Below are 21,333 nucleotides of genomic sequence, written 5' to 3'. Positions count from 1 at the left end.
GGAGGGAGGGAGGGAGGGAGGGAGGGAGGGAGGGAGGGAGGGAGGGAGGGAGGGAGGGAGGGAGGGAGGGAAGGAAGGAAGGAAGGAAGGAAGGAAGGAAGGAAGGAAGGAAGGAAGGAAGGAAGGAAGGAAGGAAGGAAGGAAGGAAGGAAGGAAGGAAGGAAGGAAGAGTAGTCAAGGAGAGAAGAAAAAGATGGAAAAGGCTTCCCACAAAAAAAAAGGAGATAGCAAAATCAAAATCCAAGAAAGGGTTTTATATTTGGCTAGTTTGCCCTATCTAAGCATTCTGAAACATACTACTGTCCTATGATGACACCATGCCACCTACTACGAGTTTCTGGAATAACATCTCTAAAGACCACATATCATCTCCCCACCCCTTTTCCTACCACTCTTACCTCCTTCCTCAAAACAACTGTGTGACCCTGAGCAAGTCACTTAACCCTCATTACCTAGCCCTTACTGCTCTTCTGCCTTGGAAGCAATACACAGTATTGATTCCAAGACAGAAGCTAAGGATTTAAAAAAATAAGTGAATGTTGTAGAAGCATCTAGGTGGCTCAGTGGCTTGAGAATCAGGTCTATTAAACAGGAGGTTCTCAGTTCAAACCTGGCTTCAGACACTGGACAAATCCCCCATTGCCCAGCCCTTACCACTCTTCTGCTTTGGAGCCAATATACAACATTGATTTTAAGACAGAAGATAAGGGTGTTGTTGCTTTTTTTAACGAATGTTAAAAGAACAGTATTTCTCAAAAAAAAAAAAAGCCTGATTTCTGAACTTGCTCTCACCAGGTACAGACAGGATTTGGCAGACTGGGCACTCATTTCTGGGGATTCCAAAGTCACGGAGTCCTCCCTGATATTGTCACCATGGCCAAGGGGATAGCAAATGGCTTCCCCATGTCAGCAGTTGTAACCACACCAGGTAAGACCAATACTCAGTTTGCTTCTGTTGCCAGGTCCACTAGTTCACCATCCTAAAACATGAGCATATTTTGTTTTCAGGCCAATGAAACATAAGGGTCATGTTCCAGGGTGTCCGTAGCGGACATATTTTCCAAGGGAAAGGGGGAGTGAGCAAAGGCTGGTATAGTCAGACATGATGAATCAGGGGCTCAGCTCATCATCCTTAAGTCAGTCACGGGCATGATCTGAAGGAGCAGAAGCGGTACAGAAGCATGACCACAATCACACAGACATCCACAGTGCACATATACCACTGGTGTTGGCGACCATTCCTTCCCAAAGATCCTTGTACAACAGGTAGTATATTTCTAAAAAGTATAGTATGTTAGCCTGAATTTGACTGACTCCAAGAAATATCCTGGAAATTATTTTTTATTAATTCTCTGATATATTTATTCCTTTTCTCTTCTCTGTTGAATGGAAGGAATGGGAGTGGGGAGGAGTACCTTCAGAAGATAGTGAGATAATAGGCACTCTCTATTTCTCTGAGCATAAGGGAGACAGAGGAGGAAAAGAATGCCAGGGTCTTTCTCCATGCCTCATTAATTTTTGAGGTGTGGGGTTCATTCTTACAATGTCAGGTAAGTACCGTATCTTTGAAAGTTATTATATGAGTAAAGAATGCATAATATCATTGTCAACACAAAGCAAAAGATGATTCAGATGGTGTGGTGATAAACTGGGAGAAAAAGGGTGAGACTCTTATTCTGTGCATTAGATTTTTATTTGGGGGCAGCTAGGCAACTCAATGGATGGAGAGACAGGAGACCCTCATTCAAATCTGGGCTCAGATATTTCCTGGTTTTGTGACCCCAAACAAGTAATTTAACACTAATTACCTACCCTTACCACTCTTCTGCCTTGGAACCAATACTCAGTATTGGTTCCAAGACAGAAGGTAAGAATTTTTTTTAAGACTTTTATTTTTCTTCCTGTAGAGATTGCTAAATCCTTAACTAAATCCATGAATTTCTTCAACACATTTTCTGGAAACCCAATAGCTGGTGTGATTGCATCTGCTGTACTTGATGTAAGTACCGATGACTCATTTCTTCAGGTACAAATATGGCAGACATCAAAGACAAAATCAGCAGTAGAGGTTGGCAAGGTGGACGCCTACCTAGGGTGTAATATACTTGGGAAATCAGGCAGGCAACAAGCATTTTTAAGCACTGACTATTGCCAAGCAGTATGCTAAGTGATGAGGATACAAAGGTAGAATAGCCACCACTCCAGAGATTTTATTCCATTGGAGGACACCCCCCCAGACATAGCATATATATATATATATATATATATATATATATATATATATATATATATATATATATATAAGGACCTTGCTTTATGTATCTAATACATTCCAAGACCCTTTGTGTAAGCTGAAAATCACATATAATAGCTAACCCCATTATTTAATAAGTATTTCTTATATGAACATACCAAGGCACTTTACAACTTTTCTTAGGTTTATCAGAGCATCACTAAGATCCTAAGAGATCCTAAGAGGTGGAGGTGAGTTGGAAGTGCCTTCTAGGCATAGAAGACAGCCATGAAAAAGGCACAAAGAAGAGAAAAGAGGTTTCCTATAAGTAAACGTCATACCAATATGACTGGATCACAGAGTGAGTGAAGGAATTAAAGTAAAAGAAGACTGAAAAGGTTAAAAAAAGAACTCTAAATACTAAATAGGAATTTCTATTTTTTTTTTGAGGCAATGGGGAGCCACTGGAGTTTGTAGAGCAGATCAAAATTGTAATTTAGGAAAACTACTTTAGTGGCCATGTGGAGAATGGGTTCAAATGAGGAGATGCTTGAGACAGGAAGACCAAAACAGGAAGCTATTGTGATAGTTCAGGTAAGAAATGATGAAGACTAGATCTAAGGAGGTAGCTGTGTTAGTGGAGAGGAGACAATGAATGCAAGTGAAATTATAATAGATACAATGAAGGACATATTTTTCCTATTTTTTAAATTTAGAATATTTTTTCCATGGTTACATGATTCCTGATTTCCCCACCCCTTCTTCATCCCTCCCTCCTCCCAGAGCTGACAAGCAGTTCCACTGGGTTATACATGTATCATTGTTCAAAACCTATTTCCATGTTATTCATTTTTACAGTAGAGTGATCTTTTAACACCAAAAACCTATTCATATCCCTATTGAACTACTGGTTCATCATGAACTGGACGATCACATGTTTTTCTTCTGTGCTTCTACTCCCACAGTTCTGTCTCTGGAGGTGGATAGTCTTCTTTCTCACAAGTTCCTCTGGATTTGAAGGACATATTGTTAAGAATTTTGTTGGATTGGTGGGTCTAGACCCTATGATTTCACCAATAAAGGGAAATATTATAGCTGAAACTCCCCACCAATGCAAATAAATTGTTTGTAATTTTCATTCTTCTAAGGTTGTCTGGGTTGCTGAGAGATTCAGCCAACTTCTCCAGGACACACAGCCAGAATGCAATAAGCACTGGACTTGAGCCCAGGTCTCTCTGACTCCAAAGCTGGATCTTTATCCCCTACACCATAAACATGTTTTTAGGGCCAGAAAATTCCACACTTTGTGGCAGCAGTAAAGATTGGATGATTCCAATGGATACTAAAACACAGGGACAAAATTTTCAAATATTTCTAAGGCATACAACTGTCTTATCTCAGCTTTAGTAAAAAATACAATATATTTTCACAGTATGTCCACCTTCTAGTCACTGAGTTATAGTGAAGTTGTTCTTCGGTCAGTCATATCTAATTCTTCATGATCCCATTCTGAGGTTTTCTTGGCAAAGGTATTAGAGTGGTTTGCCTTTTCCTCTTCCAGAGGATAAAGACAAATCGAGGTGAAGTGACTCATGCAGGGTCAAACAGCTAGTAAATAATTAAGATCAGATTTTAACTCAGATCTTTCTGACTCCAGATCCAGTACTCTATACACTGAGTCACCCAGTGAGAACAGTGATTTATAAACCATGAAACTCTATAGAAATGGAATCACCATCATCAATAATTACTATTTTTGCTACCAAATGATTCAGGTCCTGCCTTTAAAAACATAAAGGTAAAATGGAAATTTGGTATACAATGATGAATAGAAACTGCATAGATGACTATAATACATCATTCTATCAACCCTTAGAAAACTCACTTTGGGGGCCAGAAGTGCTGGAGAAACAATATCCTTACCAAAGTAAGGATACCCTCAAACTAGAGACACACACACACACATAGACACATAGCTAATAGATGACACTTGGGGCAATTAAGTGGCTCAGTGAATAGAGTGTTGAATCTGGAGTCAAAAAGATCTGAGTTCAAATCCAGCCTCAGACACTTACTAGCTGTGTGACCCTGGGTAAGTCAATTAACCTTGTTAGACTCTGGTTTCTCATCTGTAAATGAGCTGGAGATGGAAATGGCAAAGTTACTTTGCCAAGAAAACCTCAACTGGGGTCACAAAGACTTGGACATGGACTGAAATGACAACAAAAAACAGTAGATGGCATTACAAACTATTGTTGTTAGTCAGTGAAGCTTGATTAGTGGTTTACTAACCATATTCTCTATTTTTCACTTTTTTAGTACTGTTCATTCTGCCTCTCATTCTTACTTTTACTTTGCTGCCTTACATGAAGGCAGCTGACTGATATGTAGTTTGATGTGTTGGAAGGAGCCATGGATTTGGGGTCAAGAAAGTTCGAATTCTACCTCTGATGCTTTGTAGAGTTGATGGGACAGGACATGACCAAACCTATGGAGGGATGTGGCATGATGAGACATAAAATCCAGGAAAATTATTTTGGCATCAGTGTGAAGGTTGGATTGGAGTGAGGAGAGACTTGAGATAAGGGAAAATGAACAGAAAATTACTACAGTAGTCTAAGAGAGAGAAGATGAAGGCTTGAACCAAGGTGATAGCTGTGTGAGTGACAAAGAGATGACTTTAGTAACTATTTGTATAATAATGGACAAAATGAGTCAACCTCTCAGAATCTCTGTTTTCCATATTATAAAATATTTAAAATGCTATTTGTTACATCTATCTGGTAGGGTTGTTGGGGAGCTCCAATGAACTAACATGTAAAGTGTTTGATAATTCTTATACCATCCTATAATTGTTAATATTAGGTCATGTTGAACTACTGTAGGCTACCATATACAGCAGTCCATAAGAATATCCAAGCCTTGTGGGAGTGACTGACTGGTTATTTCTCCTGATGTGAATATTCCTAGGCTAAGAGTGACAGCTAAAATATACTTTGTTTTTAAACATACTTTAAAAAAAATACCTTCTGTCTTATAGTAGATATGAAGCACTGGTTCCAAGGCAGAAGATCAGTAATGGCTAGGAAATTGGGGTTAAGTGACTTGCCCACAGCCACACAACTAGGAAATGTCTGAGATCAGATTTGAACCCAAGGTCTCCCAACTCCAGATCTGGTTCTCTATCCACTGTGCTCCCTAATTAGTCCAACTACCTTATTGTAGAAATGAGAAAACAAAAGCCCAGAGGGAGCTTTTTGACCAGCTTTAGTTCACTCAGGCATTTTGTGGCAGACCCAGTATTTGAATCCATATCATCTCCATAAGGGATTTTTTCCATATGTTCTGAATCTACTTGATAATTAAGAATTAATGTTGGTCATTTCACCATCTTCTCTATGTTTCCCTCTGTCTGACCCAAGAGTATTTCTTCTTTTGAATCTTGATCTGTTTTTGATAAAATTTATTTTAAAGATATGTACATTAATGAATTAGGGAGATAATATATGTATATATAGGTGTGTGTGTATATCTATAGAGAGAGAGACAGAGACAGAGACAGAGACAGAGAGACAGAGAGAGAGAGAGACAGAGACAGAGAATATTCAAGTGAAAATGGGTGCCAGAACCTAGATTTGAGGAAAGGCTTTTTGCATCATCCTGAAAAAAACCTATTGCACTTTGTACCTCCTCAAAAAGACTGTCTACAATAGGTGCTTCCACTTCCTCTACTTTCACTCTCTTCTTAACCCCTTATAATCCAGCTTCTCATTTCATCCCACTAAAATGGCTCTTTCAAAAACTACAGATGATCTTTTGCCGGATCCAAAGGTCTTCTCTCAAAATAATTTTTCTTGACCTCTCTGCAGCCTTTTTACACTGTTTATCAATCTATCTTACTTGGGACATTCTTCCCTTTAGGTTTTCAGAATACTATGATACTCCAGCTCTTGGATGGGGACGTTTTCTCTGACTGTCCCCCATGCCGGGAACACTCTCTCCTCCACTTTGACTGCTGACCACTCTGGTTTCCTTTATGTCTTAGCTAAAATCTCATCTTCTACAGGAATCTTTTCCCAACTACTCTTGTATTTAGCACCTTCCTTCTTTTAATCATTTCCCATTTATCCTTTATATGGCTTGCTTGTATATATTTGTTTGTACCTTGTTTCCCTAGTTAGATTGTGACCTCCTTGAGAACAGAAACCTTCTTTTGCCTCTTTTTGTATCCCCAACATTTAGCCCAATGCCTGGCAAATAGTTGGTGCTTAATAAATGTTTATTGATTGACCAATTGTATCATCAGTATCTATGGAAGTAATGGCAAACCTATGGCACACATGGAAAAAAGGGCACACAGCATTCTCTCTACAGGCATGCCTGCAATTGCCGACCACAATTCGTTACTAGAAAGCCAGAGTGACTCTGGTTAGCATTGGTTAAGAATTTACTGTGATGAGCATTGTGCTAAGAGCGGGGGATATAAATAGAAAAATGGGATAGCCTCTGCTCTCAAGGATCTCACATTCTAATGGAGAACACAACATGTCTGAATGTATGGACCAAAAAAGGAAGAACTAGGAGCAAAATGTTTACTTTTATGATCCAACAATCAACATCTGTATTTGTTTCATTATGTCTTCTGTGTTGCTTTTTCCATCACTAGGCAATTAAAGAAGATGGTCTACAGGAAAACAGCCAAGAAACTGGTTCCTATCTGCTTCTGAAGTTGGCCAAGCTACAGAATGAATTTGAAATAATTGGAGATGTCCGTGGAAAGGGCCTCATGATAGGAGTAGAAATGGTGCAAGATCAGGTGAGTCCTAGGTTTCTTCCCTGCAAAGATGCAGCAACTGTCAGTCTAAGAAGGAAGTGCTGTCTGAAAACTCAGATCCAGTTTTCTCTATGAGAGAGTATCCAAGGACAACAAAATTCAGTGGAGCCCATTAGAGATTATCAGGCTGAATGTAGGAAACAAACAACTCTAGCAGATGGCACCAGAATCCCACTGAGCTGAGGGAGAGAGCGCTGAGAGAGAATCTCAGGTCAATTTCATTATGAGAGGTGAACAGTGGCGTCTAAGGATATATAAGTGGAAGGATAGAGAACAAGAACTCTACAGGGAGAGGGAAGGCTACCCAAAATGCTGGGTTTTTGTTCTGATTTTTCTTCTAATTTCCTTCATACCAAACCCAAGCAGTTCACAATTTCAGACTCTTATCATCTCTTTGAATTGAACATATTAGAACTGGAGCCATCATCTAACCTCCTCGCCAAGTCAGCTTCCCTTTCTACTTTCCCTATTTCTACTAAAAGGATCCATTTTCTCCCCATCGCTCAGAGCTTAAACCTTGGAGTCATCTTATAACTCACTCTCTCACCTATATCAAATCAATCACCAATCCCTAGCGATACTTCCTTTTTCTATTTCAATATCCCCTACATTAATCCCTTCCTTTCCATTTCTAATATTAACCTGACCATAGGCAATTCACTTAAACTTCCTGTATCTGAGTTTTCTCACTTGTAAAATGAGAGGGTGGGACTAGGTCATCTCTGAAGTCCCCTCCAACTCATCAGTCATCACTACCATCAAAGTCTCCTATCTACTCTTTCTACCTCCTGTCTTTCTCCATGCCAAGCCATGCTGAATTATGGAATCAGAACCATTTTCCTAAAACATTACTTAGATTGTCATTTGCCTGTCCCAAACCTTTCAGTGATTTTCCTTTTTTCTTTTTGGTCAGGCAAACTGTTATTTCATCAAGACAGAAAATTCCTTCTCTACATCTAAATTCCATTTCATTACATAGTTACTTTAACTTAAATTCGTAGACAGTTGCTTGGGACTATGAGAGTAAATGCTTTCCCTATAGTCACTCAGCTAGTATATACCAGAGGCAGAACTAGAACCAGGTCTTCCTGACCCTAAGACTGGGCCTCCATCCACCACACCACACAGCCTTTAATTGACTAAAATATTGCATCTAAACTCCTAAGCCTGGCATTCAAGACAGTCTATATTCTGGCCACATTCCTGCCAAGACAAGTGGTAACAAGAGCATGAGAGTTAGAAGCAGTAGACTTGGGCTTGATTACATGCCCTATTATCTTGGAAAAGTCATTAAATGCCCCTAGCCCTCAGTTTCCTCACCTATAAAATGAGGGCATTGATCTAGATGATCTCCAAAGTCTCTTCCAGCTCTAATTCTCACCCACCAAAATGTAAGCTTCCATTTACTCCAAACAGAAGCCATGTATTGTACATTGTATTGTGTTACACAGTATTTAGTTTCTTTTTCTGTTCTTTCCATTTTATTGGTGTTGTCATTGTGTATATTGCTTTCTGGTTTCTACTTACTTCACTGTATTAATTCATATAAACCTTCCTATGCTTTTTCTGAATCATTTCTCTTCATCATTTGAGTAATATTATATTATATTCATGCATCATAATTTGTTTCACCCTTTCCCAAATATTTACACCATAGATTTTTTTAAAAAGCCTTTTTCCTTCATCTCAGAATCAATATTATTAATTACTAAGGCAAAAGAGCTGTAAGGGCTAGGCAATTGGGGTTAAGTGACATGCCCAGGGTCACACAGATAGGAAATGTCTAAGAACAGATTTAAACCCAGGATTTTCAATCACTAGACCTGACTCTCTATCCACTGAGCCACCTAGCTGCCACATGCACCCCATATTCTTTAAAACACATTTTGTATAAAAGTTTTGGTCTTTTAAGTTGTTTTCTTTAACATAATACTGAGATGTGTGTTGTATAATATTGTCACTTTTCTACAAAGGAACAAAGTTCACCCTAGCTAGACTCTGGGATCTTCTTTATGCCACCCAAGAACACACTACTTTTCTTGATTTATAATGAGATTAAAGTTCACTAAAAACTCCCAAATCTTTTTCAGAAGGAGGGAAACCCTGATACTGGTACCCTGTACCTTGCCCAGAACACACTGGAAATATTGTGTTCAATTCCTCCCCTGCAATTTGGAAAGGACATTGATAAACTAGAAAGCATTCAAAGGGGATAAGCAGGATAGTGAGTGGACTGGATGAACTTCATGATCTTATAAGGATTAAGAATTTGGAAGAATTTAGTCTGGAGAAAGGAAGATTCAGAGGAAACATAATAGCTCCCTTGAAGCATTTAAAAGGCCATTATAACTTCTCTACTAGCAGCAATGCAATGATCCAGGACAATTCTGAGGGACTTATGAGAAAGAACACCATCCACATCCAGAGAAAGAACTGTGGGAGTAGAAACACAGAAGAAAAACAACTGCTTGATCACATGGGTTGAGGGGGATATGATTGGGGATGTAGACTCTAAATGACCCCCCTGGTGCAAATATCAATTATATGGAAATAGGTCTTGATTAATGACATAAGTAAAACCCAGTGGAATTGCTCATTGGCTAGAGGGGGCTGGGGTGCGGAGGAGGGGAGGGAAAGAACATGAATCTTGTAACCATGCAAAAATATTCTAAATTAATTGATTAAATAAAATTTTTCAATTCAAAAAAATAAAAAATAAATAAAAGGCCATTATATAGAAGAATGTATATTATTCAACTTATTTTATTTGGCCCTAGACCCACTGAAAATTGCAGAAAGAAGTATTTAGTCTCAGTATAAAGAAAAATTTCCAGAGAATTAGACTGTCCGAAATAAGCATTTCTATTGTAGAGGGACCTCCAGGTCAGGTATGGGTTTAAGTAAGTGGCCTCTGGAGCCCTCCAACTGTGTCAGTTGCATTTTCTTTAGAATTATGACATTAAATACTTCAAGTTTTCTTTAAATAAATCTATTTGCAGGAGAGCCGTCAACCTCTTCCTCTCAAAGAAATGAATCTAATCCATGAAGAATGCAAAGACATGGGTCTTCTCCTTGGCAGAGGTGGACTTTTTAGTCAGGTATAAAAAAGTCTGAACTGCTCTTGTTGAAATGCCCAAATGTCCAACTAGTTGAAATCTGACTTAATTTCCTGATGCTGGTCCCTTCTTGGTAGTGGCAGTGAGTGCTAAGTGGTCTGCCCCTACATTATATATATATATTTTTTCATATTCAAAAACATGGCTCAGCAATACTGATTATCATACCATATTGTCAAGTCAGTAGCCATTTACCTCTGAGTAATGATGTTTAGATGACACACAAAATGGCAGTGAACCTTTTCTCCAGCTGTGGAATTATGAGTAAAAGGGAATTGCCTCTTCTACAGGAATATACCTTTTTAAGAAAAGAAAAGTCTCCTTCCCCACTCTTTCCAAAGAAACTTTCCAAAGAAACAACTCAAGTTATAAGGTGTGTGTGTGTGCATATACGTACATATACACATATGTATATATCATTATAATAGTGAACAAACAATACATATTTAGTAAACTGAATAATTAATGTAAATTATAGTCAGAATGGTTGTTGCTATTTTTACTCCAAGTCTTACTTCTATTATCTTTATCCACTCATGTAATATGATCAGAGGTAGCTGGCTAGCATTTATTACATAGTAAGTGGCTTCTAGAACGTATATTCTCCTATGGTAAATGACTTCTAGAAAGGAACAAAAGTAAAAGTAGCCTCAGATTTGTTCAAGATTTTTTTCTCTTTGCTAGTCCAATGCGATAAAGGATAGTAAAATGTTCTCTATTCCCCAATTTCATCATATCCAAGAACTTTAAAGGAGTCTCCCATATGGGGCAGAGACTTAAAGATGACAAGGGAACATACCACTGTGAATTCTTATCAAAATAATGGCATTTTCCTAGAAAGATATTTTATTCTTGTCCTAGTCATGACATTTTAACTAGCAAATCAGTGTTTTAAAACCCTAACAAGACAAAGACAACATGCAAATGTGTAAAAATGAACTATTGAAGATAACTAATGATTGCCAGTAACAGGAGCAGCATAATGCAAATAATACTCTCAGTTCCCTTTTAATGCTTTTCCATTGAACCACGTTGATTGCTACAACAACCTAGGGTGTATTCTCTTCTCTTCCTTCTCCAGACATTCCGAATTGCACCCCCAATGTGCATCACAAAAGAGGAGGCTGATTTTGCAGTGGAAGTATTTCATTCTGTATTGAGAAGACATATGGAAAAAAGGGCTAAAGAGAAGTTTTAAAAAAAGACTTCAAAAATCCTCAAGACCTTTCCACCATGTTCAAGAACTAACTGGAGTTTCATTAGGGTGCTTCAATTCACAGGTCATATACAGATCTGGAAAGGCTCAGAGCCCAAAGGGCTCTCAAAAGGCTGGATTAATAGGTTAAGCTGACAAGACAATATTTAATAAGAATAAATGTGAATTCTTTGCTTTGAACGTTGATACTTGGAAGGGTTCATGATTTCATGGGCATAAAAACTTTCTCCAATGATTCAGATAGCAAATTATCCACATGTTTTCATTCTCTGATTCTTGTCCACAGTTTCCTAAAAATCATCCATAGAGAGTTCATTGGGTTGTTCAGTCATTTTTTAGTCATATCCAAGTCTTTGTGACCCATTTTAGGATTTTCTTGGCAGAGATACTGAAATGGTATGACATTTCCTTCTCTAGTTCATTTTATAAATGAGGAAACTGAGGCAAATAGGGTTAAGTGAACTGCCCAGGGTCATCCATCTAGTAAGTACCTGGTCCAGATTTAGAGTCAAGAAGGAGATTCTTCCTGAAAGCCCAGCACTCTATCCATGGTGCCACCTCCGTGCCCTATCACAATAAATGCATTCTTTCATTCAATATCCTAATCCTAATTTCAAAAATTCACTGGAATTTAGCATAGTGCCTGGCACATAATAAGCATTCAATGATTGTTTATTGACTAGCTGACCAGCATAAGGTTCCAAAAACTTGTCTTAATAGTAATTCCAGTGAAAAAGATTAAGGAATTTTGGATTAGCAAAAAATTCCATAGATGTCAGTAGCATAATCTGGTAGCTAAAAAAAGCTAATGAAATCTTAGGCTGCTTTAACAGAAGCATAGAGTACTGGATCCATTATGTAATATTGTAAGGATTCTACTTTTCCCCATGTGGACAAGACCTTGCACGTCTAGTTCTGAACAATGCAATTTAAGAGAAAGAATAATAAGTCATGTGTGTCCAGAAGTGTAATCCTGATGATGAAGGAACATACCCTACCATTTTCAACACTATCTTTTTGTTCCAGCTGTTCAGGCTAGAATACTATGCCTGCCATCCTCCTTATTCAAATTCTACCCTTCAATCAAGATACATTCTGTGCCCTTTGATTGGGAAATGGCTAAATGATGGTGATGGAATGCAACTGTGCTCAAAGAAACAATGAACTGGAGGAATTCCATGTGTACTGGAATGACCTCCAGGAATTGATGCAGAGTGAGAGGAGCAGAACCAGGAGAACATTGTACATAGAGACTGATACACTGTGGTACGATCAAATGTAATGGACTTCTCTACTAGCAACAATGCAATAATCCAGGACAATTCTGAGGGACTTGTGAGAAAGAACATTATCCACATCCAGAGAAAGAACTGTGGGAGTAGAAACACAGAAGAAAAACAGCTGCTTGATCACATGAGTCAATGGGGATATGATTGGGGTTATAAACTCTAAATGATCACCCTAGTGCAAATATCAGTAATATGAAAATAGGTCTTGACTAATGACTCATGTAAAACCCAGTGGAATTGTGTGTCGACTATGGGAGGGGGTCAAGGGGAGAGGAGGGAAAGAACATGATTTTTGTAATCCTGGAAAAATACTCTAAGTTAATTAAATAAAATTTTAAAAGATAAAATAAAGTTGAAATAAGTAAAAAGTAAAAAAAAAAAGTTTGAGCTGAGATACACCAAGCCCCGGGGGGGGGGGGGGGGGGGAATTTGAAAACAGATGCATAAAATTTCTAAGGATTTCTCTACCTAGCTAGCAACTGTTTAAGTTTTTGTCACAAAAAAGTTAAGGGTGGCTATGCTAGCTGAAGACCTGCAAATGGTAGCAGCAATAAAAGCAGAGAGAGCAATAGGAAAGAAATTAATTTTGATTGATTAATAAAAGCAGAGAGAACAATAGAAGAGAAAGAACCACATCACAGAACATCAGAAAGAGTACCTCAACCAGAGGCATAACCAAAGCCTCTACATCAAGTGTCTTGGGGATCCATGCACTAAATGGCATTTTTTCATATATTTTGATATTTTTGGTTTCCATATCATTGATTTCCTTTGCAATTCTATTCATGCATTTAAATAAATGCATTTAAAGCATTATTCTGAGAAATGATCTGTAGATTTCACTAGACCACCAAAAGTTCCATGATGCCCACCCCAAAAAAGGAAAAATTAAGAGCCCCTGTTCTGCAGCATAATAGATATGAGTTGCTCTGGAAATGCATGTTTCCCAGTGTGTCTATATTCCCTTGTCACACATGTTCCATGAAGGTGTCTTCTCCATAGCCAGTATTGTGTAACTTATAGGAAGATAACATTGTTTATATGGAGAAGCTCTTTCTTGTTACTCATCTTTCTATGTTTAATTAAATATATTCTGCTTTGAACTACATACTCTCTTTCTTCCCATAATCTCGAGAGTGAAATTTAAAAAGTCAAGCAGTGGGTAGCTGGGTGGCTCAGTGGATTGAGAGTCAGGCCCAGAGATGGGAGGTCCTGGGTTTAAATCTGGACACTTCCTAGCTGTGTGATCCTGGGCAAGTCACTTAACCCCAATTTCCTAGCCCTTACCTCTCTTCTGTCTTGGAATCGCAGTATTGATTCTAAGCTGGAAGGTAAGAGTTTAAAAAAAAACAACAATCAAGCAGCAGCTAGGTAGCTCAAAGGATAGAAATGAAGAGAAAATGAATAGAAATGGATAGAAAGTCATGCCTGCAGTTGATAGGCCCTGGGTTCAAATGTGGTTTCAGATCCTTCCTAACTGTGTGACCCTGGGCAAGTCACTTAACTCCAATTCCCTAGTCCTTCAGCTTTTCTGCTTTGGAACCTACACTTATTTTCAGATAGAAGGTAAGGATTTTAAATAAATAAATAACCAAGAAGTCATTTTTTATTTCCTTTCTCAAAATCAAACTAATGAATGCTGAGCTATTAGAGTGAAAATCAAACCTGAAATTGAGTAACTATTTTCATTTAAGAAGTGTAAGGACAGTTTCGATGGGATTTACCAAGCCTGTGGACAGCAAACTAGTGGGTTTGTAATCATGTTTTGACACTAAGCCTGTGATGTGATAATCAGTGCAACAATGGCAACAATAAGTGTGATCATTATGACTCATTGTTTGTTCCTTACAAAAGAAAAAAAAAATGGAGTGAAGGAGGCGAGAAAGGAAGAAGCATTAAAGACCACTAAGAAGAGACTAATTTTTTAACAGAATCTTTCCTGTAGAGATCCAATTATCACATGATCTTACAGTATATTACAATATAATAATGCCTCCCTTCCCTGTACCATTAGTATAATTTAGAGGTGCATAACCTATACTGATGTAGTAATACTGACTGACATTGGACAATATAATTAGAATAGCTATCATCTTTACTTGGTCAGATCTGAACAGCTCATACAAAGAGAGGATGTGTTCCTTTTTGTAATAGAAAAGTCCACCTTCTTCTAGCCCAGCTTGTAATTTTCAGCCCCCTGATGACATCAGCCAAGATGGAAAAAATAAGGAAAAAAAGAATCTTTACATGCCAGGGGGATTCATTGTTCATTTTTCTTTCCTTCCCCCCTCACTCACTTTGCCAATCAAGAATAATAGTAAGAACAAGAGACATAATAATCATAATGGCATTGTTAATGTGATTTTGTTATAACACTAGAGAGTTAATGATGAAGCCTTGTATGCCATACTCAAAAGATGCAATTAAAAGGCTCCTACGAGTTTGGAAATGGAGCAAATTCTAATACCAGGAAACTGGAGTATTTTTTTCACTGACATTCTGGTTGTAGGCTGGTCCATCAAAAGGACAGCAGTCTTAGTTCTCTAAAATTCAGGAGAGAATACAATGCCCTGAAGAATCTCTATATAAATCTACTAGAATTCTGAGACTTGCTTTAGAACTCAGGAGAATTTGACTTGACTGCACCCCACCACCCCCAGCCCACTGGTTTATTGAAAACTAGACCTAGTTAATGACTGCAGCAAGTTGTGTTTTTCAGCCAAACTGAACAATTGTGCCAATACAGGATAGGCTGAGACCAAAAAAAAATCATCACTGCTCTAGCCAAGGAAGGCTGCTATTAGTCACTGTGCAGATTCTCTCTCTCTTCTTCACCACACAGCCAGGAATGACAGGGCTGTGTTGAGAAAGGGCAAGCATCTACACCTATTGCTTGGAATTAGAGGTCCACTTCCCCAAGGATGTTCCTCCCTTCACTATATGACCATCCAGACCTGCTTTGTCATTGATTCTTGTCATTCTCTAATCAATTGACACTTTCCATGTCCTGACTATAAAATTTCTTTAAAAAAAATAAAACTTATGTTTTATTGTTAAAATTGATACAAAGTACTGGTTCCAAGGCAGAAGAGAGGTAAGGGCTAGACTACTGGGGTTAAGTGACTTGGCCCAGGTCCCACAGCTAAGAAGTTTCTGGGGTCACATTTGAACCCAAGACCTCCTATATCCAGTTCTGACTCTCTATTCACTGACTATTAAATTTCTATCTATTTCCTTTTCAAATCATGGTTCATAGTCATTATCTACCCAAGCCTCCATCCCCAGCTACTTTTCCCCATAGATCAATCCTATCTAGTTCAGCCCTCCTTTTCCCCAATCCTAAACCTTCTCTACTCTCCCCCTTCCTTAAAGCCTCTCAAATCTCCTTCTCTAATCCCCAATCATTAACAGACATCTGTTCCTCTCATCTCTCCTCTTATGGTCTTCTAACATTTGCTTTCTCCAGAAGGCAGCTCATCTCTTGCCACCCTCTTCACTGCTGATCACCTCTTAACCCAGAATTTGCTAAGCTTGGAGAATTCAGCACTAGACTTTTCCCTCTGCCTCTCCCAAGCCTCCCTTTGCCATCATTACTCAACAATCAGTTGGCTTTGAGATTCCCCCCATCTCTTTGAAACAGGGACCTCCTCCCTGCAATATAAATAAAACAAGTTAGCTCACATCCCAGAGATTCTCAAGTACATGCCCAAAGAGAGCTCATTCCCTGTCCTTATTGGTGGCAAAAAGAGGTAGAAACACAAATGGGAAAAGAAAGACTCATGGGCACAGGCTTCCATGCACTCAGAAAAGAGCTAATTGGTCAAGGAGCAAGAAGCAAGTCACATGAACTCAAAGAAGTGCAAGCTACAACATTAGCCTCATGGACTCCTAAGCAATCTACTCTGATGAAGGCCATCAAGACCAAACGGAGTCTTATCTAGACTAGAAAAATCTTGCTGAGGAAGTTTGAGGCAATCCGACTGTCTTTTGAACTATTCTTCAACATCTCTTTTTCTACCAAACAAAAATTTTCAAGAGCTAAAGTCAAGGAAGTCTGTTTAGGGAGTAACGGCCAAACCACACACTAGAAGAGGCTGGGAGCATTTTGTTATTTGCAGTGGAACTGAATCTACCATCCAACTATATCCCCCTGATACCTGAGGACAAGGAAGCATTGCTATTACAATGCTAAGTATGTCAAGGACTCATATATTATGGTCCTACCTACTTCTTTGCATATGGGTATCAGGACTTCATTTATCAGAATTCTGTATGCCTGAAGGCAGAGGAATTCTATAACAAAGTATAATGTTGGTTATTTGTACATGTTCCTTTTTTCCTTCCTGTAGATCACAAATGTGAATCATGGGTTGGACCTGGGAGATTACAAAGTCCCTGGATGTTTTCAGCCATGTGGCAAGTTAACACCAAAAGGATATAGGTTTTTGTCTGATGTGGCAAACCCTGGTCCTTCCACACACACACCCCTGTCATCTTGCTCCCTGATAGTGCTAAGGGGCAAGAGCCTTGTTTGCAAACCTATGGCACTTGTGACAGAGCAAGCCAGAGGGGACTGCTCCCTTCCCCCTCTCCGCACATGCCTAAGGGCATTTTTCACATCACCCATCCCTCTGTCCAGGAGCCCAATGAGAGCACTTCCTCCCTCCTCTCCCTGGGGTAAGGCAGGAGCCTCACACATGACATAAGAGTTGCAGTTTGGGCACTTGGTCTCTAAAAGGTTCACCATCACTGGGCTAGAGTATTGGGTCAGTTGAAGGAAGAGACAAGTTCCACCTAGGGTCTTCTTTGGTCTGATTCTCCTGTGTGGCTCTAGGATGTTTAGACTCCTAATTCCATGTGAGGAGGCTGTGCTCTCTCTCTTTCCACCCAGCTCCTATCAGAAGCATGAATTAAATTAGACAAGCTTTGCTATTGAGCTTGGGGTCCCTTTCTATTCTATAAATAGAAGACATGCTGGAATGGAACTTTAAATCATTGTTTGCATAATAAAATACTTCATACTGGACCAATTGTAGCAAGGAGTTCCAGGGATGATTGTGATTCATGCTACATTGATGGGGTTTTGGTCTGAGGTGCTTGTGATTGTTATAAATGGTTTATGAATGTTTCAGATCAATTTGCAATGCAACATACTACCTGCATTTCAAGAACCTTTGGAGAATTTTCCCTCCACATGTTCTAGACTGCAATTTGGCGGCAATTTTTTCTGTGCTAGCTTTAAGAGGCAAGTTGATTTTAGGAACGAGTCTATAATTGTTTTGAACTGTCACTCTACTTTGTTGAGATGACACCACTTAACTATACATGTACGAGCATGAAGAGGCAGAACAAGCATTAGAGAATTAATCTTGGTGTTAGAGAACTTTGTATTGTATTGTATGGAGTCCTTCCTACCTGACTTCCTAAGTTACCATGCATCGATGACCTAATGATGTACTGCAGAGATGTCAAATACACAGCCCTTTGAAACTCCCTGAGTGACATAAAAATTAGATTAAATATAACTGAGAAATATTTAACAAAGTAAGTTGAAATGCAAAAGAACATTGATGGTGTTGATATGTGGTTTTCCAGACCAACATAAAGGATAGTGAGATGGCATAGTGGATAGAGTACTGGCCTTGGAGTTGGGAGGGCCATCTTCCTGAGTTCAAATCCAGCCTCAGTCACTAATTTTGTGATCCTGGGCAAGTCACTTCACCCTGTTTGCCTCCCTTTCCTCATCTATAAAATGAGTCAGAGAAGGAGATGGCAAAGAACTCCATCATCTTTATCAAGAAAGGGATCACAAGGAGTGAGACACAAGTGAAAAACTACTGTACAGCAAGTCAAAATACCTGAGGGGTTCCTTATTTCTGTACCCTCTGCTAGCCTCATTGTATTTGAGTTTGGCATCCCTATTATAGTGTACTCCCACACGAGGCAGGGAATCTCAGGAGACAAATTGTGTTCCAGTCATTTTATGATTGACACTGAGAAAGAACAAGACCTCCACAACTTTTTCAGGGCCTTAGCCCTGTGGCTTCATTGAAAAAGATGACTCATAGTTGGATTATTCCATGGGCTGTAGTTTACTAGAAAAGAGCTGTGCAGGACAAGGAGAGGATGAACACTTTGGCCCCAAAATGCCCAGAGCACAAAACATTTCTTTCATTTCAGTATTGATTGAGACCTACTCTAGGCTGGTCAATGTTTTGCTGGCAAAATATCACCAGCAGGCAGTTGCAGACATTCTGTGCTGGAAGACACTGGTCCTGGTGCTAAGTTTCTTCAGAAAATAATCTTTCTGAATTGTTGGAATCAAATGCAGATCAAAGCATAGCATCTTCCTCATTAGCTTCTTCATGGTTTTATTTGGGTTGGGCGTTATATGAGTTCTCTTACAACAATGACCAGACTGAAAATATTTTTTGCCCCATAATACATTTTTAACCCAGATCAAGCTGCTTATCATCTCTGAGAGGAGAAAGGGGAAGGAAGGAGACAATTTTGACCTTATAATTTTGGAAAATGTATATTGAAAATTGTTATTACATGTCATTGGAAAAATAAAATATCTTTGAATAAAAAAGCTTTAGAAAAAGTAATAAAAATAATCTTTTCTTCCCTCAGACCCTGGTAAGACACTAAAATTGAACTTCTCTAGATCTTTTTTTTTTTTTTGGAGGCAAAAATGTTAGCATACCCTTTGGTCACCTGTGGCTTTCTGAAGCTTCCTCAAGGTTTCCACATAGGGCTGTGGACTGTCAGATGCTAAGGTCCAGCTCTTCCTTCACCTATGGAATCTCTCAATACATTGAACTGATAGAATTTGGTCTTAATCAACCTAACAGGCAAGGCTGTTACTCCACCAACTTTTGTTAGTCTGGTCATTCTAGGACCACAGGACACATTTCCCTGCTGACAGGACTCATGACCTCAAGCTCATAATGATGGACAAGCCTCACCAATCCCACAAAAGCCTTGCCCCTGCACTGGCTACAAAGGTATTTTTTTTTCAATTACTTTTTGGATTTATGACACCACGTTTTGTTTTGGTTTGGTTTGGTTTTTTATACCCTTACCTTCCGTCTTGAAGTCAATGCTGTGTATTGGCTCCAAGGCAAAAGAGTGGCTAGGCAATGAGGGTCAAGTGACTTGCCCAGGGTCACACAGCTGGGAAGTGGCTGAGGCCAGATTTGAACTTAGGACCTCCCGTCTCTAGTCCTGGCTCTCAATCCACTGAGCTACCCAGCTGCCCCCGACATGATGTTTTTTGAAGGGTGTTTTTCTCTACCCAGACCTCTCTCACTTAAACATTTTCTTTCCTCAAATAATTCTCATAATATGCCACTCATTATTCTGTCCTTTTAAGGCAAACTAGGGATTCTTTTTTAGAGTAGGTTCTCCCCATATACATATATATGTGGCCAGGAAAATGCATGTGGGAGAGGGGCAGAAACATAGGTAGAATAGGGATTTGGTGAATGCCCACATCACCTCAGATGGAAGCATTGTTGTGAAAGGCACTCTTAAGAGACAAGATAACTGGTGAACGTGCATGTATGTTCTGTATTGAGCTACCATATGATTAGGAGCAGTCTTTGTCCATAGCTGCATAGACAGATCTCTCCATATTTTAGTCTTCCTGTTGTTTTTTTTCCAGCATTCAGGTCTAGGGGTAAAATACTCATTCACTCCCAGCAGGTGACATCATGCAGTAAGGGAAGGAGAGTCTGTAGGCCACCACTATCCACCACCCCTTAGGCATATGGCTTCAAGAAATGATCCTGGCATTTTGGCCTTGTTTCCTTTCTCTTTTAAGTTCTTGGAACAGAGAGTAGAGTCCCGGCCATAGATCTCAAACCACAGGTTTCTTGGAGTTTCAGATCCATTTCATCCAATTGGGAATCTCTGAAAAATCAGAATCCTAGATCACTAACCCACTGAGACTTTGGACTTGAATTTGGTGGGATTGCCACTCTATAGTAAATGGACTTAACTGTGAATCTAATGCCCTTCCCTCCCCAAAGACTGGGATGTTATAGAGAGAATTTACCCCTACTCTCTAAATTTTAAGGGAAATATTTATATATTTGCTCTTGCTATACATTTGAAGGAATATTCCTGTAAAAGCTAATCTGATGTAAGTGGTCAAATGGAACTGGGAAACTTGTTATCACCCCCTAAAATTGGAGAGAATATAATCAGTGGAGGTGTAGCCAAGGGAAAAGAACAGAAGCCTACACCAGCCTCCTCAAGTCTCCAGAGATTCCTAGTAAAGATGGAAGGAGGAAAGTAGAACACCTAGCTTCTAGAAAGGAGAACCAGTGTCAGCCCATGCTTCACAAGTAACACTCATGGTCAAGGCACAAGTATAAAAGAGAATGCATGCCCAAGAAACAAATGGACAATGAGCTAGAAGGAACAGGTATATGGAATATATATAGGTAGGGTAGCTCCTCCTTCATAACCCCTTCATTCCCCCAACTCTCCTGCTTTTTTCTCTGTCTCCAGTGCTGCTAATTACTATTCTCTCACCAACAGCTACTGATTGATCTGATGTTATTAGTGAGTGGCTAGTCTGCACCATGGGGATATCATCTGCTCTTTGCTGCCATCTTCTGGCCTTGAGCTAATGTACC

General features: G+C 39.2%; 1 protein-coding gene across 1 annotated transcript in view; it reads left to right on the top strand.

Moving 5' to 3' along the window:
- Positions 1 to 11,579, top strand: part of AGXT2 (alanine--glyoxylate aminotransferase 2) — a 52,836-nt gene extending 41,257 nt beyond the window's left edge. Inside the window, 5 exon segments of the mRNA XM_056824543.1 lie at positions 596 to 928; positions 1,908 to 1,999; positions 6,900 to 7,049; positions 10,067 to 10,165; positions 11,265 to 11,579. Coding sequence (XP_056680521.1) covers positions 596 to 928; positions 1,908 to 1,999; positions 6,900 to 7,049; positions 10,067 to 10,165; positions 11,265 to 11,381 — 791 coding nt within the window. The 3' untranslated portion in view covers positions 11,382 to 11,579.
- Positions 11,580 to 21,333: the final 9,754 nt, after the last annotated feature.

The sequence above is a fragment of the Monodelphis domestica genome, chromosome 3 (assembly GCF_027887165.1).
Source record: "Monodelphis domestica isolate mMonDom1 chromosome 3, mMonDom1.pri, whole genome shotgun sequence".
Lineage (NCBI taxonomy): Eukaryota > Metazoa > Chordata > Mammalia > Didelphimorphia > Didelphidae > Monodelphis > Monodelphis domestica.
This window is presented reverse-complemented; position numbering and strand designations above follow the sequence as displayed.